A 16,914-nucleotide genomic window follows, 5' to 3' on the forward strand; every position below is an offset into this window, starting at 1 on the left:
TTCGGTTTTATAACCAAAAAACTGAAAAACCGAACTGAACCGAATCGAACCGAACCGAAACCGGAACCAAACCGGAAAAACCGAGCCAAAACCGAGAAAACCGAGCCAAAACTTGAAAAACCAAGCCAAACCAATTTGAACTGGTTTTTCCCTTAAAAAACCGAACCGAACCGAAACCGGTCGGTTTGACCCGGTTTCGGTTCGGTTTCGGTTTTTTTTTTTCAAAATTTTTTTTTCGGTTTGGTTACTTTTTTTGATAAAAACCGAACCGAACCGAAACCGGTCGGTTTGACCCGGTTTCGGTTCGGTTTCGGTTTTTTTTTTTCAAAATTTTTTTTTCGGTTTGGTTACTTTTTTTGATAAAAACCGAACCGAACCGAAAATGAACACCCCTACTTACAACCAATAAATATGAACCATTAGATTAGGTATCTTTTTGTTCTAATTGGAAGTTAAACAAAAGTATTTAATTAAAAAAATAAAATGAATATTAATAAATTAAAACCATACTGGTCAATCTCATTGTAAATTCAATAATTTTATTATCAAAGTTTTCTATATTAATATCGAAATCAATTATAAAATCTAAGTTAAAATTAATATAATCTAGTCAATTCAGATAATAAGTTAAGCATTTATCTTGGTTATCTATGAAAAATATATATTGATTGTTAAGTTTCAACTTGCTGGCTCTAGATTTTAGAATTATGCACTTATCACTTCACTATTTTATTATTTATGATCAAATATAGTAAAATACCATATAGTTGGCCTACATTAAGCTTGAATTAATATTTTTCTAAAGTAAAAAGGGATGCCTAGACTATAATAGCATTTGAAAGGAGCAAGAAAAATATAGGATTCAAGTTATTAATTCAAATGGGTTCAATAAAATTAATTAATTAATTTAATAATATAATTATTTTAAAAAGTCAATGACAATAAAAAGAAAAGGATGATGACTAATCAAAAAATAAATTTTTATCAATATTATGAAAAGATACGCTCTAGATATTCTTAAAATATCTTAATGATCTTATTTGATAAAAAAAAAACATGATAACCTTATAAATAGAAAAAAAAATATAAATCTCAGTTACCAGCAAATAAAATATTAAAGGACAAGTCGGAAAAAAATTCATTTTAAAAAAGAATAGAAAACACAATATGAGTTAGTAAGCCAAATTTATGGCGCGGTCATAAGATTGAGATAACCCTTTACAAAAGCAATTGAATAAATCAATTAAGGTCAATTTTCAAGCAAACTAAGTGATGACAGTAAAAATTAAAAAAATAATAAAAAACTAAGTCAATTTAGATTAACTTGACTAAGTCGTGACCCTAGACATGAGATTAAAATAACTTCACAAAAAAAAAAAATGAAACTCAAGGTCCAATAACATAATGTTGAATGATGAAATAAAATTTTTTTAAAAAAAAACCTAAAAAATACTAAAATAAAATTAAGCTAATCTTCAAAACTTATGCCTCATGTCATGATACTATTATTACCATTTAAAAGGAAAATACAAACAACTGAAGAAGAAAATTTATATTAGTGCTTAAGGCATATTCACATCACCATCTCACACCACCTTAGGGTATATTTTTTTATTGACTCATTGTTTCTTTTCTCTATATTTTAAAGGCCAAAATTGTTTAAAGCCATTTTTGTGTTAAATTTATATTAGCACTTGAATGCATCAACCAATTTTTGCACTTCTTAATCTTGTTCTTATTTAGGTTTATATACCAAGTCAATGTGGCACTACTCAAACTTTCATAGAAGAAATGGAAGAAAAGGTTATCATGATTTATTACTTTTGCAATCTTGATATATTAAATCCTTAAATAAGTCTTAGTACATTCAACGCTTGTTTATTTAGTGATTTCAAGCACCTTATCTTTTATGAGAAGACTATATCTGGCACCAAATACATCCCATATTTCTTATTAGAATCATATATATTCATATCCTCAATTATATTTAATCACTTTTCAATGGATAAGAGCTTTTTAATACGTGATTCTTTGGTAGACTTCTCATTGAAGACTTTTTTTATAGTAGGCTTTAAAGAAAGGTCAAACCTCACTTGTTGATAGGTTAGCAACATAAAAAAAAAAATAAGGAGCTTTTGGGAACTAAATATCAAAAGTTATGATAATGTGTTGTGAAGTATATATTTTCAAATTATTCTCTTTATTAGAGAGTCCTTCATTAAATGGCCTAGTCTGAATATTCTGTTTAAGCCAGCCAATGAGCTTCTCTCTCTCACTTTTAATCAATTTCATATCCTTTAATAGTTTTTCTTTAAAATGGTTCTTCCTTCATCTTTCATGAAATGGTCAAATATAGTATTTTCAAGGAAAATAAAACTTTTAAATTATAATTTATATTTGTTCACCCCTCTTTATAAAAAAACACCAAATTGACCTCTATAAATTTAAATATTCATAAATTGGTTGGATATGAAGTAGCCATTTCTAATAGGTAACAAGACTTGTTGAATCTTCTAATATTATAAAGAAGTTTGATAACCATTTTCGTGTTCCAAATTCTTAGAGAATTTGTTCTTTTATGGATAGATATGAGCCACTTTATCATGAGCTCCTTGTTTTCATCTTCTATTTTTTCATAATAGTTGTATGATAAATTATTAAACTTTTCCATGTGATGTCTCAAAAGATATTATTCATCATACAAAAAATTTTATTTACCAAAATTTTAATATAATTGTCCATATATTATAGAAAGGTGGTTTGGAATTTCCATTAATCTAAAAACATAAAAACATCTCAACTTGTAAATCTATACATATTTAGAAGAAAAATTCAAGATTTTGATTCATCCAAAAATAAAGAATAATTCATTAATTTATCATATAGCTTAACTAATTTTCCTTTTAGTGCTAATCAATCAAATTTAAGAAGCAAGCTACACACCAAAAAATTTTACATATCAGGTTCTCCTTGATGAAATCATGGTGTTTTATCTTGAAAAATTATAATAATTAAACCTCTTGCGATGTTGTTTTTGCTTGTCTTATCACTTATCTCATGAAATTTTATTAATATAAGCTTACCTAATAGTATTATAGAGAGACATTCTAACATAATGTTCTAGCCTTTACTTAGGGTAGGTTAGCTAACCTATTAGTCTAAAAAAGATCTTTCATTGCTCGGTAAAACAAACCTTATAAAGTTGTCTTAAGGACTATAAAGTGAAAAAAATATAGGCCAAGAAAATCTATATTGACTATTAATCGTAACTTTGTAAATTTTTAGCAATAATTGGGTTTTTACATGCAATAATTGGGGTTTTACATGTATTAATTTGGGATGTAATCACATAGAGATACCATTAATTTCTTATGCTAACTTAAAGTAAAATGTGTGTAATAAGGTGTTATATAGTGAGAGCAATAAATAAATCAATATTGAATTCAAAGAATGATGCATGAGTTTAATAAATATGAATAATGTATGAAAAAACAACATACAAGAATCATGCATACAAAGATATATACAAGAACATAGATCACATGATAATAATTAAAAAAAACTCACATATTAATCAATTAGGCAAATAAGCATAAAATATGTATAAAACACGCAAAACATATTATCACAAAATCATTAGTGGAATTGTTATTTTGTCATGGGAGTGGGGGATGTCTTAGCGAGCTGATTATGTAAATGTAAAAAAATAAGAAAAAGAAAAATCACCACCTAGTTTTTAAGTTGCTAAAAACTTCAACTAGTTTTCAAAGATTTTTGGGTGAGAAGTTGGTTATGCTAAATAAAAGATGAAAATAAACCTAAAATATCATATTTAAAATAAATTGTATTATTATTTAATTTTAATGATAAAAATAATATTATATATACATGTCAATATTCATCTAAACTAAATATTTATATTTATCAAAGGTAAGAATTCCTAAGATAGTAATTTGAGATTTAAACTTGACAATGAAGCTTCATCCTCATCTTAGATTATGGATGAGGTATGAAATAATGATAAATCAAGATTTAGATTTTGACTTATTTCTTTTTATTATACAATTTAAAATAATCCATTATAAATTAATTATTTTACTGAGCATGACCACCATGAATAACCACAAATATTTCAACCAATTCAAATAATATAAATAAGCATAATTGAATATAAAAAGAAAATCATGTGCATAACATAAATTAATCCAAAACAAAAAACAATTCATTACAAGTTCATAAGTCAAAAATTAATAAAGAAACTACAACTTTTTTTTTACCAATAAATAAGGGATAGCTTGGAAACACGGGTTGGACCGCGTTTCCAAAATATTAAAAAAAAATGCTAAAAAAAATAAAAATTATATTTTTAGATAATTTTAATGTGCTGATTTAAAAAATAAATAAAAAAATTATTTCGATGCATTTCTAAGTAAAACGCACTTTAAACCATAATTATTATCACTACTATAATCCCAAAGAAACCCCGAATATTGGTTTGTGTTGTTCGTAAGGATGTCAGGTTAGCTTATAAAGCTTCATTTCACGTGTCGATACAACATAAACAAACATGGATCACTTTGCAACATGTATGAATCCTATTATTTCTATTGGTATGGGTAAGATCAACCACATTTACCAAAGATAGGAGATTGAGGGCTAAAAAAGTTGTTTATTTTGTGTTTGGTTTTTCCTTTGTTATTTTTGTGTCTCTTTTATTATTAGCTTAAGTTTTTTTCCTTTGCAAGAATCTCTTTTTCTATCTTTTCCCTTCTTATTTGTCTGAGTGTTTCTTATTTATATTGCCTAGGATCCTCTAAAAATCCTAAATTGAAGAATATTGTTAGGAAATTTTGCATTGTTTCCTTTTTAATTATAGATACCTAATTAATTAATTTTCTTTTCTTAATGTGTAGGATCTTTTTCTACTTTTTCAATTTTGTTTGACTCTTCCATGTATTATTGTTTTTCTCTTCTCAATATTCTTCCACTATTATTTTTAGTCCCTAACCACCTTTTTTTGTTTGATCTCACGACACAGAATATTTATCCGGTTATGTTTACTAAATTTTTTTTTTTATTAAAATCAATGTTTTATTTAATTAAACAATAATAAAAATAAACACTCACATTAAATTGATTAAATAAAAAAAACATTATACAAGTCTGCACAGATTAAAAATATTAGTTGAAAATAAATATTTTTTATTTTTGAAAATAAAGTTTTTTTATACAAAAAATAACAAAAACAAATATAAATGAATCAAAATAATCTTGTTAAAAATTAAATACACACAAAGTAATTAAAAATCTTTATACAAAAAAGGTTAATAAGCAACAAAACGCACTAACATGTTGAACTAGTAATTAAAAATCTTTATACAAAAAAGGTTAATAAGCAACAAAACACACTAACACGTTGAACCAGTAATCAGGTCATGAACTTATAATTTTATTCTCTTATTATCAGCGTCGTATCTACATGCAATATCTATACAGATATAACTCATTCTGCATACAATATTTATACCTTTTAGATATAACTTATTATACAATTGTTAGAAACATATGTTTAAGCTTCTTAGTTAGTAATTTTTTGGGCTTTATTCTTACATCTTGTCTTATTTCCCATGTATTATACACCTGTTAATGTATGAAAGAAGATAAAGAACAGTGAAATTCTCTATTTAAACATAAGAAGTTTGAGAACTAAAAAAAATATAAAAAAAATCACAAGAAGAGATACTTCATAAAATATAAATTTAAATATTATTTTTAAACAATACATTAAAATTTTTTAAAATTTATCAACTGGTCTTCAATTAAAATATAATTGCTTAAATTGAAGTTTGAGAACTAAAAAAAAAAAAAACTACACTAACAAGTGTGTGAACACTGTGTTCTAAAAAAAAACACCCACATCTTTTAGTGTTATCTATAATTAAAAAAAAAAAAAAAACCCTGCTACAAGAACCTGGACATCAAGGAAGTTTCACCTGCTTCCTTTTAGATGATTTCTGACACTCGACTCTCTTGGTGTTCAAGTTTCTCAAAATGGGGAGGACAGGTTGATTCAGTCTCAATCGCATCCGAAAAAAATTAATTCGAGGAGCGGACCTCTGTATTCTAAGCATGATACACCATGTGAATGCTTGCATTTGGCGAGAGCATTTGAGGCCAGATCGAAGACTAATTCTTTTGAACAACCATTCCTACTAAGATTAAATACATAGGTCTGCATCAATCCAGCTCCCGTAATCAGTGGCCATTTTCACATAAATTAGGTCATCAACCACATGGAAAGTGGCCCCATAAAGTTTCATGCATAGCATAAAACAATGCCTTGGTGTTTCAGTTAACAGACTCTCAACACGTTAAGAAAAAAATATTCAAACAAAACCGTGGAGTAACTTGCATCAAGACATCCAATTTTGATTAAACTATCACAAATAAAACAACACCCCAACATAAAAAATAAAGGGAAAAATAAATTAAAGAACACTCCATTTCCTTTCACAATTTGGTTTAAGGAAAAGCTGAAAGCAATGTGGACATTCTTGAATGAAAGCATACAACAATGGGGCTACCAGGACCAGACGAATGCATCCCATAGAGCACCAATGGCAAAAACAGTCGGTAGAACATACTGGCTTCTGAAAATGGAACTTGGAGAGCCACTCTTCTCATTTAGTGGGGAAGCAGTGGGTGGGGGAGGTGGGTTTTCTACATGGACAGCTAGCTTCATGCCTCCATAGCAGAACCCCTTGCCACTAATGAAATAGTAGTTGCGAGTGACGTTCAGTGGAACCACATCTCTTCCAGCTCCCCTGGTCCAATTGTGAAGAGGATGATCAGAGTTGCACGACTCATAATCTGTCTTGTTCACCTCTAAAATATTCATTTGGTTCCTATCATACACAAAAACTGGGGAGACTTTGAAATTAGGTTTAAGCTTTGGGAATCAAATGACTAAATTCCACATGATACACGTGTAGTGCTGGAACAGGAAAACATGAGCAAAACAACTGACAGGAATACTTGATTAATAGCAACTCTTATGCATGTCTCATTAATCATTAAAAAAAGCTTAGTGTTTGATTTTATTCATCGACATTAGCAAGTAGTATCAAAATGTGCTAATTTTTTCTCTTGCTAATGGAGCTATAAAGTTGACCATGTGCAATCAAAGACTAGACCATCCAATTCTAAATACATCTATTCTGTCTAGGTACAATTGAAGAAAAATTCATCAAAATGAACTGGCCATGTGTAATCATACCAAAGTAAAAGTTGAGCCCCAACTATAAGGCGTAATTTGGTGTGTGGATTTTGACCATGTATATGTTCACATTTTAGTACAAACCGAGCATATAGCACTAGAAAATGATGGCCATCTCGAAGATGTCGATTCATAAACTTGGCTAGCCTAAGATGGTTAGTCGAGTCCATAATCCGTTTGAGGCATGAGGATCTGTACCAGTTAATACCACTATGGGCTGAATTTTTCAGCATTAGTTGGCCTCAGCCTCGGTCAAGAGTTAACAAAACAAACACTAATAGGCACCAGAATTGCTAGAATGGCACTGTAATTAAATGTGAGCGATCAACTTTGTTCATTTACTATGCTTTCACTTGATTGCAGGTCTTCGTTGGATCACGTTACTCTCTGTAGCTAAAAGCTTACTAATTGCAATGGCTAAACAGGTCAACTGTCCTGACTAATGAAACCAGCTACTTAAAAGGAACGAGAAATAACAGAAATCACAAATTCACAAAAAAGTAAAGAACAGTTCAAAAGGAGTGAAGCAAGAACGTTAAAGAAAGTGGAAATTTATCATAAAAAAGTCCAAGAAAGCAGAAAAGCAAATGAACCATTTTGTTCATCATGTATGATGAAACTTTCATGCTATGATAAGTTAAAATAAGCATTCAAATAATATCAATTAGCTTCTGATATAATCAAAATGAAATAAATAACAATTTAAGCATTTTTCACTCTGATTTCTTTAGCATTTTGTCAAAAGTCAAATTTAGTAAACAAATTTCGTGCATTGGTAGAAACAAATCTCTTGAAGAAGAGCAGACTAGAAGCTTAATCCAAGAACGAGTGAAAAAGCTCAAAACTTGAACACTATCAGCCAATTCCAAAGGCAGCCGACTTATAGATCTAACCATCTAGCTCCAAGACCAACAAGGCGAGCTAAAATCAAACAACATTACACTTTCTTTCACTAAAAACAGCAAAAAACATGCAGATAAAAAGCAGAGAAACCTAGTTAAATAAACATAAAACAGATCTGAAACTAGATTCATGCAAGAAAGAAAGTATGTGCTTACAGAGCCAGTCTCCATTGTAGAAATGCTTTCCTTGAGCCCAAATAGTGTAGTTGACATTATTAGTCCAACCCATGTTAGATCCAACTGTCCATCTAGTTGCAGAGACTTCAGGTACCATCACCACCATGGCAAAAACAAGCACTGCCAATGCCACCATCATGGGTGAACCAAACCCACTTCCTTTCTCCATTACCTCTCTATTTGTTTAGCTCAATCTAGCTAATAGCTAACGAGTTTGTGTCGTGTTATTATAGGCCTTACTTTGCTGTGCTGTGCTGTGCTGTGCCGTGCTGGTGTTTTCAAGAAAAGGTTTCTTGTAAGCTTCTAGAGATCCACAACTACCTTTGATTATTTTATTCTGAATAGTTAATTTGAGATTAATTAAGGGTTTATTTTTCAATATAGTTCAATTCTATTTTGAAAGTTTTTTAATTTTAATTTATTATCTTTTAAAAATTTTAAATTATTTTAGTATATTAATAAAAAAATATTATTTTCATATATTTCTAAATAAAAAAATATTTTAAAATGCAACTTTTGTCTCACTCCTCTCTACTATAAATGTTTTATAAAAATTTATAAAATTTTATATTTTTAAATTATTTTAATATATTAATATTAAAAATAATTTCAAAAAATATTATATATTATTTTAATATATTTTTAAATAAAAAACAAAAGGTGAGAAAAGACTTGTCGTGGTTCAGACAAGCTTCAACCATTTTAAGCTTTTTTGTCTCCTTTGTGCTCTGATATTTCCTTTTCTAATCCCATTTTTAGCTGTTGCTTGTGCTTTTCAACTTTTCAGTGCTAGAAAAATCCTAACTGTTGCGGGTAATTATATAGAGCTTTCCCGCGTTTTGCTGTGGCCCCACCGCAATTTTTTAAAAGCATAAAAAAAATGATGATAAAGTGCTGTAAGTATATTAAAAAAAAAAATTGCTGGCAAAAAAAAAAGAAAGAAAGAAAATACTGATTATCAATCTCCAAGAATTCACACAATGAAAGATAACGTTAAAAAAAAGTTATTGAAAAAAAAAATATCAACAAATTCAAATAATAAAATTTAAAAAATAAAATTAAACATCAAATGATGAAATACACAAGTTGCTATTGATCTTCTTAAAAAGTAGAATCTTTGCAAAATAATTTACCTTATAAGAAATTATAAATTATATAAGAAATAAATTTTTACTAAATTTATTTTTTTATTAGTAAATTTAAATCTTGATTTGAAATATATAAAATTTTTTTATTTGAATGCATTACTTGACTTATTCAATATAAATAAAAAATTTAAAATATCTAATTTCTAATCCAACTAAAATCTTGGTAAAATTCTATATATATCTTCATATATAACTTAAATAATATATAAAGATTTAGTTTGGTAAATTTATAATTTATTTATCTAAATATTTAAATTAATCCTATCAATTCTTCTTAAATCATCTTAGTTTTATATTTGTAATAAATACAATCCATATCTTTAAATGATTATTTAGTAATAATCACTTATTTGCATAATATCGTATAAGCTTGAAATCACAATACCCACGCCACAATTATCTAAGCCATGTCACGCAATTTAGAGTGCTTGATCCGAGTTTGTTCATCATCAATCACCCTTGGATTGAAAGCTACTCACACCATTTTTTTTTCTCTTCACTTAACACAAAACTATTTAAAACTTAACATAAAGTTGATCAAACTCACCTATTAAAAACAAGAAAAAACAAAACAAAACATATTTGAAAATTAATAAAAAGAAATATCAAAACTGGATCAATCAATAATACAAGTTTTTTGAATTTTATGATCTTATTATATGGATTTGTTTCTTGGTATTATTAAGTTAAGATATTTAATTTAGTTTATTTATTGATATATGAGAGTAATTTAGTTATTTTATCGAATTTAAAATGTTTTGTTAACTACATAATTAAAATGTAATTTTTAAGTGAATAGAGAAAAGGTGAAGAAATCCAAATGGAAAACGAACTCACAAATTTTGTGGATCCCACTGTGTCCCTGTCAGCATGCATTATAGTATTAAAATTTAAAAAACAAATATGTGGATATAAGATCCCGTTTGTCAACCATAAAATTTTCTTAGATTTTTAGGCATTTTATTGGGTTGATGTTTTTTTTTTAAAAAAAAAACTTTTTGTAAAACATTTCTTTGCCGGTAAAAAAAGAAAACTTTTTGTAAAACATTTCTTTGCCGGGTTGTGGTGCCTTGTTGATATTGTGTGTGAAATACTGTGTTTTTAAAAATTATTTTTTAATTATTTGTAGAATTTTTTTAATTTTTAACATCATTATATTAAAATTATTAAAAAAATAAATAATTTAATGTTATTTTAAAAAAATAATTTAAAAAACAAAAACTATAACTAGAGTCGAGCCTTGCTTTTAAAAATTTATAAAAATTATTTATTTCTTTATTTTAAATCAATTATTTTAAAGCATTAATATTAAAAATAAATTTTAAAAAATATTATTTTTAATACATCTTTAAAAAAAAAAACGCTTTATAAAACGATGTCCACGCACTCCCTGAAGGTCTAATCGCATTCGTGGTCCTAATCAAGGTAAAGGTGGTGACCACTTTGGATCCTTTTAGATGAGGTTACCGGTGCAGGTTGGAGCGTGGATACTTGGGATGGACCGAGGTCTCATCGAATAACCAATCAACACATTTCCACTTTTGTTTGCCATTTCGTTTTATTTAAAAAAAATATATATTTTAAATTAATATATTTTTAATATTTTCAAACTATTTTAATATATATATTAAAAATAAAAAAATATTATTAATATATTTTTCTAAATAAAAAAAACACTTTAAAATATAACCATAAACACCAGAGACGCTTTAAATCACTGAATTTATAACACAGTGAATTACTCAAGCTTCATATGAAGTTTCTGAGCTCAAGATACAATCAAAATTGTAAAACTTGCTTCACATTTAATGCAGCGGCGAGGTTCTTCGATGCACGTCTCCAAATAAGTGGCAAATGTGGTGGCTGATTTCCCACGTTACATGATGCCCTCATTTATGCAACTATAATTACAGAAAACGAAAACGAACATCAAGGCAATCAGAGAATGTGCGCTTTACCGCCATGAGCAGGCATTGCAAAGCTTAATCCAACCTTCTTAGCAAGTACTGAACTTGAACCTCCTTTGTCAGCGGCATGATCCATTCACCATATAAATCAGCAACCAGGGTTGGTTGTATTTTGTACACCGGCTCAGTTCCATCTATTTCTCCTTCCATCGTCACTTCCTGCCCAAAAGCTTTAGCTTTCATCTCAACTCTCTTTTTCACCGCCTCTTCAACTGCTGGATATGTCAGAATTTCCATCAGTCTTTTGCTGTCCTGAAAATTATGAACACCACACCAAGATGAGAATACAGAAGATTACATTGTGAGCTGCTCGCTCTAAAAGGTAAAGAAAGGATCATGCAGTAACAACTTGTGCTCTAATGGCAGCCTCATAATCATATGGAGAAGCCCGAAATTTAGCCTCTGCTACAAATTCTCCATAATGGATTCTTTTTGAGAGAGCCTGAAATCACAAGAATGCATAAGCGTGTCAACTAAAGAGTTACAAAGTGTAATCCATAAGAGAGAGGAGATGCTTCAGTTAGGACAAATTATACTTCTTGAACATCATTTACATAAACATGTTCAGAGTTTGTTCGTTACCATCATGAGATTACATTATAAATAAGAATTGGAAGGATAACAAGCTTTTGGGCTAAATTGGACACAGCTGAGAACATAGCAGTTGATAAGTGCTGCTACACAACCATATTCACATCAGAGCCCAATGAAGTTAAAAATATGCACCAGAAACTTGAATACTTCTGAAAAATTGTAGAAACAGATTCTTTTTCTTCCAAATTTCAGCCAAACATGGAACTGCATAAATAGGCATCTGTTCTTTTTATCTTCTCTCTCCCCTTTAAGCTTGTACAGATTAGATATCCCTCAAGTTGGAGAATATACGAGAAATCTAATTCTTTCAGAAAAGACGTGCAAGAGGCACAAAGTAACGAAAAGGGATATGAATCCAAATTTAATCCGCTGACGAAGAAAGCTTTCTATTAGAGATAACTTTGGAAACTCAATTTTAGCAAATTTTGCTCCATTAGCATTCCAAGCCATGTAATGCACATTGTCATAATCTGATTAGCAATTGTGCCATCAAAATGCCACCTTTTGACTACTTGAAAAAGTAAGTAAGCCCTCATGAGTCACTTCTCATGTTAATAACATAGTTTATGAGAATGCTGACAAAGCTCCATCAGAGGAGGTGCTTTTTAATACTGATTCAGAAGAATGAGTGCTGATAACATATGCTTCACTGTCCTAGAAATATGACTCGTGTTGTTTAATACCCATCAGCAATAACCATATATATGGAGGGACTGCGATAAGGATTTTAGTTAGGTTAAAGATAAGACCAGCTCCTTGCATGGAATGAACCATAAATAAATGCACATATTTGCAAGGTCAAGTTGTGACAGGAGAGAAGCTCACCGTTCATCAAGGACAAGAGTAGCTAGATAGTAGAAAAACAACTTTGGTTCAGGAGTCGAATACACTCAACTACATTTATCCATTTGTTACCTCATTAACTCCAGGAAGAGTCTAAACAGCAAAGGAAGACTTATTTTAATAGTAGAATCTCTTAAGAGTAGACCACTAGAATGAGTCAAATGCAATTTCCAATTAAGAATCTTAGCCCCATTCGAAAAATAACAAATTTATTAACAATATCTTCCCAGGGTACATGTATCACTAACCAGATAAAGAGAAAGTTCACAGAACAAAACTAGAACTAAAGCATCAAGGAAGATCAAGAAAACAGTTTGTAATCTCTTAGGTTGACAAAGAATAAATTGTCTAGGTTGAGATTTGAAAGTATCACAGTAGAATTAAGAGCAGCCCAGAGTTAATTAGTTAAATGCATACCTGTAGACAGATAGTGTCACAAACAGCTGTTGATCCACAATTGCCATCATCTCCTTCTTTGACCAATCTAGGAATAAGTTCTCTAAAATACATGTCCCATACTGTCTTATTTATATTTATTGAATCAGCAATGGGATGTAGTACCTGTGTGGCGAGGAAGGAACGGGTTTGAAGAGGAAGTGAAAGAAAACAGACAAAAGTAAAATCTGAACATGCAGCAAGAGAGAGGGCTAGAGTGCTCAATTTTTTTTTTTTAAAAAAAAGAAGTTAACAAGCCAGAATTTTTTTCTTATGCTCAAGCAAAAATTAAAATCTACATCTGACAACTGGTCTTAATTTCAGAATTAGATGGCATTTTGTTGCATATAGCAATAGAAAACAATGCAGTGAGTTTTTATGGCAGAAGCCTCACAATATATCAGCTAAATAATCAGTTCCAAAATTGCACTGTGTCAATCATAGTACACGCATTTCCTCCTAAATTGAAAGAAATCATCAAACTGAAAGATAAATATGTTAGTGGGAGCTTGATCCACGGCATAATAAAATTGTAAATTTGGAAAAGACAGCTAATAATATATCTACAGAATGTATTCACATGTCTTACCTGTGGGTACTGCAAGGGTGGCAACACTGGCTCAGGTAAGTCATCAGGGAAAAAAGGATGTTCATCAGGGCTCTTGTATCTGCCAAGCTAATGACCAGATACAATTCAAGAAAACTTCATGAATTCTCTAATTGATATCTTCTTTCTTTCCCAGAAGTTAAGAGGAATAAGTAAAACATACCTGAGCATGTAGCTTTTCAGTTTCCTTAAGGATGAACTCTATCAGAGAACCATGGAACCCTTCCAATGCAAAAGCCTCAGGGTCATAGGTACTGACATTATAACAGTATTGGGATCTCTCTAAGAGGCTAAATATTATACTATCCTCTTGTAGAATCAAGGAACTCCTGATGTTATCTAGGGTCAAATTCTCGCTGATGTCCACCCTTTTCTTCTTTGTCAGCCTACAGAAATGATGAAAACTACTTTCAAAACTTGCAACGATATGTGTCCATAACAGAAACAATTCTAGCTTTAGAAAGCAGTGCTGTGAAATATTCAAGTTCAATCACAGGAAATCTTAACCCTATACTTTGGTGGGGAAAAAGATTGAAGATAGAGAAAAATCGTGCAAGTTTGCACTTTGCACTGTTTGTTACATTTGCGCGCATCAGTGAGTTATCAAAAAAAAAAAAAAAACCAAAGCATCAGTTTATCTACTTTTAATGAGAAAATATACATGAAATCTCTCCAACTCTCCAACTTTTATCAGAAGAAGGGAGCTCGTCCGATTAGCTAAGCTAACCATTCAGCTTACTTTCAATATTGATTTTGTAACCTACACACATGCTTGTATTTGCAAGCGCACACATATTCTAGCCTCAGTTTCTTAAACCCAAATCAATAAGAGAATTTGATATGCTTAGCAACTAACACAATAATAACAATATTAATACTACACATTAAAAAAAAAATTGATTTGTTCACTGAATCAACAAGAATTTAGAATGCTGGTTAAAAAAATATATATAATTCAGAACGGAAATACAATTCAAAGTAATATATAGGTCGTGGACATTAACTTGTGAATCCATAGATCATAAGAAATAATGCCAAGTTACATACTATAAAGATACAGTGCCACCAACCCAAATCCAAAAGCAAGAAATTCAACGGCAAAAACATACAAAGTCCAATTTGTGATAAATATCATCTATTCGCACCCTCAAAATTAGAAGATTCTTGAACAAAACAGCCAAAAAAACAATCCCAGAAAACAGAAAACAAACAAGAAAAATAGTAACAAAAAAGGGCAAAATCAAAACCAGAAGAAAACATGAAACTACTAATCAAGAACACCAAGTAAACTAATTTAAGCCAAAGGATCACTGTTTCTCTACCCCATGGATACAGCAGATGCTTGGACTGATAGAATGCGTCTCTTTGTCAAGTTTGGGCAGCCAACTCTTAAAGTTGTGCCATTCTGCCCGGTTTCGAGACCTAAACTATAATTAGCCCTTGAAAATCTTGATTCTTTAGAAGCTAGAAAAACCGGGCACGAAGCTCCTAATAGCTTAGCCTCCATAATAGATAGATAGATAGAGAGAGAGAGAGAGAGAGCGAGAGAGAGAGTGAATGACCAGCCAAATAGACCTGCAAAGTTGCAATATACAGAGAAAGCTTTAAACTTTAAAGCCCAAAAAAAGCCAAAAGCCACCTGTAAATAGACAAAACGTTTCCTCGTTTGATTGGGCGTGGTTGTTGGAAACGGAAGATGTCAAATTGGGGTTAGGTGAGAAGACAAGGAGCTGCACCATCCACCAATATTACCTCCACTAGCAATGTCAAATTTTGACAAAACAAAAAACACAGAGAGAGAGAGAGAGAAGAACGAAAAGAAAATCAGAGGTTTGATTGACTTAAAAGTTTAAACAAAAACTTGTATGTGGCCGAGTTGATGGGATATTAAAAAGGAGAATTATTAAGAAATATTATGTCTTTTTAGGTTGAGAATATTTTGCATGTTATATTTTTTATTTATTACTGTTTATATCCTATTATTTATTAAGTTAATTTTATTATATATTTTGAATTATTGATTTTCCGAATCAATAAAAAAAATATGTATAATACTATAAATTTATTATTATTTAAAGTATCTTCATAAATAAAATATTACTTTTTTTCTTCTTCGTCATCTTCCTCCTACTTTCATCATTTTTTTTTATATATATATTTCAATATCAACCAATCACTACAGAACTAATTTTACTCGAAAAATATAACATATTCGACATTACTGGAAGTGATTAATTTTTATTAGGTTTAATTTTTATAAAAAAAACAATAAAATTAAAATTTTAAAAAATAAAACTAAACTGAAATCATTTTAAATATACTAGTTTCTGTTAGATTAGGTTTTTTAAATAAAAATTGATTAAAACCGATTTCTCTCAAATTTTTTTATTTAGATTTGATTTAATTTATTTTTTTTCTATTTCAAACTTGTAAAACAGAAACCAAACTGAACTGGTTAATTTTTTAAAAATTTTAATTATTTTAATTAATTTTATTTACGATTTAATTTTTTCAATTATGTTTTAGTTTTATAGATTCATTCATTTTTTTTAATTTTTTCACTTGAAATCGAATCTCAATAATTGAAAGCTACTGAAAAGAAGCTCATAAACCTAGAGCATATCAGAAATCACATAAAATTTATAAACAAAAAAATTAGTATTTTTCAAAGCTTTAATAAATAAAAAAACTAAAATCAAATGGTTAAAATACAGAAATAGAAAAAAAAGAAAATAATCATAAAATTAACCTGAACAAACTTATTAGCCTTGAAAGATTTCAAATTAAAAAAGCTAATTTTTTTTTTTACATTAATTCAATAAGTAAAAAAAAACTTCCCAATTATAAAAATTCAAACTCATTCCTTAACAAGTGATACAAATCCACCAGAAATATATGTATTCTTGGCGCCATCCATTTTAGCATGATTTAGATCTTGTTTAATTTTATATTTTAAAAGTATTTT

General features: G+C 29.4%; 2 protein-coding genes across 2 annotated transcripts; both read right to left on the bottom strand.

The window, feature by feature from the left end:
• Positions 1–6,233: 6,233 nt before the first annotated feature.
• LOC105133491 (lamin-like protein) lies at positions 6,234–8,651 on the bottom strand. The gene is made up of 2 exons (XM_011037518.1): positions 8,335–8,651; positions 6,234–6,921 (listed from the first exon to the last, which is right to left on the bottom strand). Exons 1-2 carry the CDS (start codon positions 8,522–8,524, stop codon positions 6,581–6,583), a joined length of 531 nt encoding a protein of 176 aa, XP_011035820.1. The 5' UTR covers positions 8,525–8,651; the 3' UTR covers positions 6,234–6,580.
• Positions 8,652–11,211: 2,560 nt separating this feature from the next.
• Positions 11,212–15,729, bottom strand: LOC105133490 (chorismate mutase 1, chloroplastic-like). The gene is made up of 6 exons (XM_011037517.1): positions 15,272–15,729; positions 14,113–14,335; positions 13,932–14,018; positions 13,325–13,468; positions 11,820–11,912; positions 11,212–11,722 (listed from the first exon to the last, which is right to left on the bottom strand). Exons 1-6 carry the CDS (start codon positions 15,454–15,456, stop codon positions 11,486–11,488), a joined length of 969 nt encoding a protein of 322 aa, XP_011035819.1. The 5' UTR covers positions 15,457–15,729; the 3' UTR covers positions 11,212–11,485.
• Between the last annotated feature and the right edge of the window lie 1,185 nt (positions 15,730–16,914).

Source organism: Populus euphratica, unplaced genomic scaffold, assembly GCF_000495115.2.
Source record: "Populus euphratica unplaced genomic scaffold, PopEup_1.0 scaffold129.1, whole genome shotgun sequence".
In the NCBI taxonomy this organism is placed as follows: Eukaryota; Viridiplantae; Streptophyta; class Magnoliopsida; order Malpighiales; family Salicaceae; genus Populus; species Populus euphratica.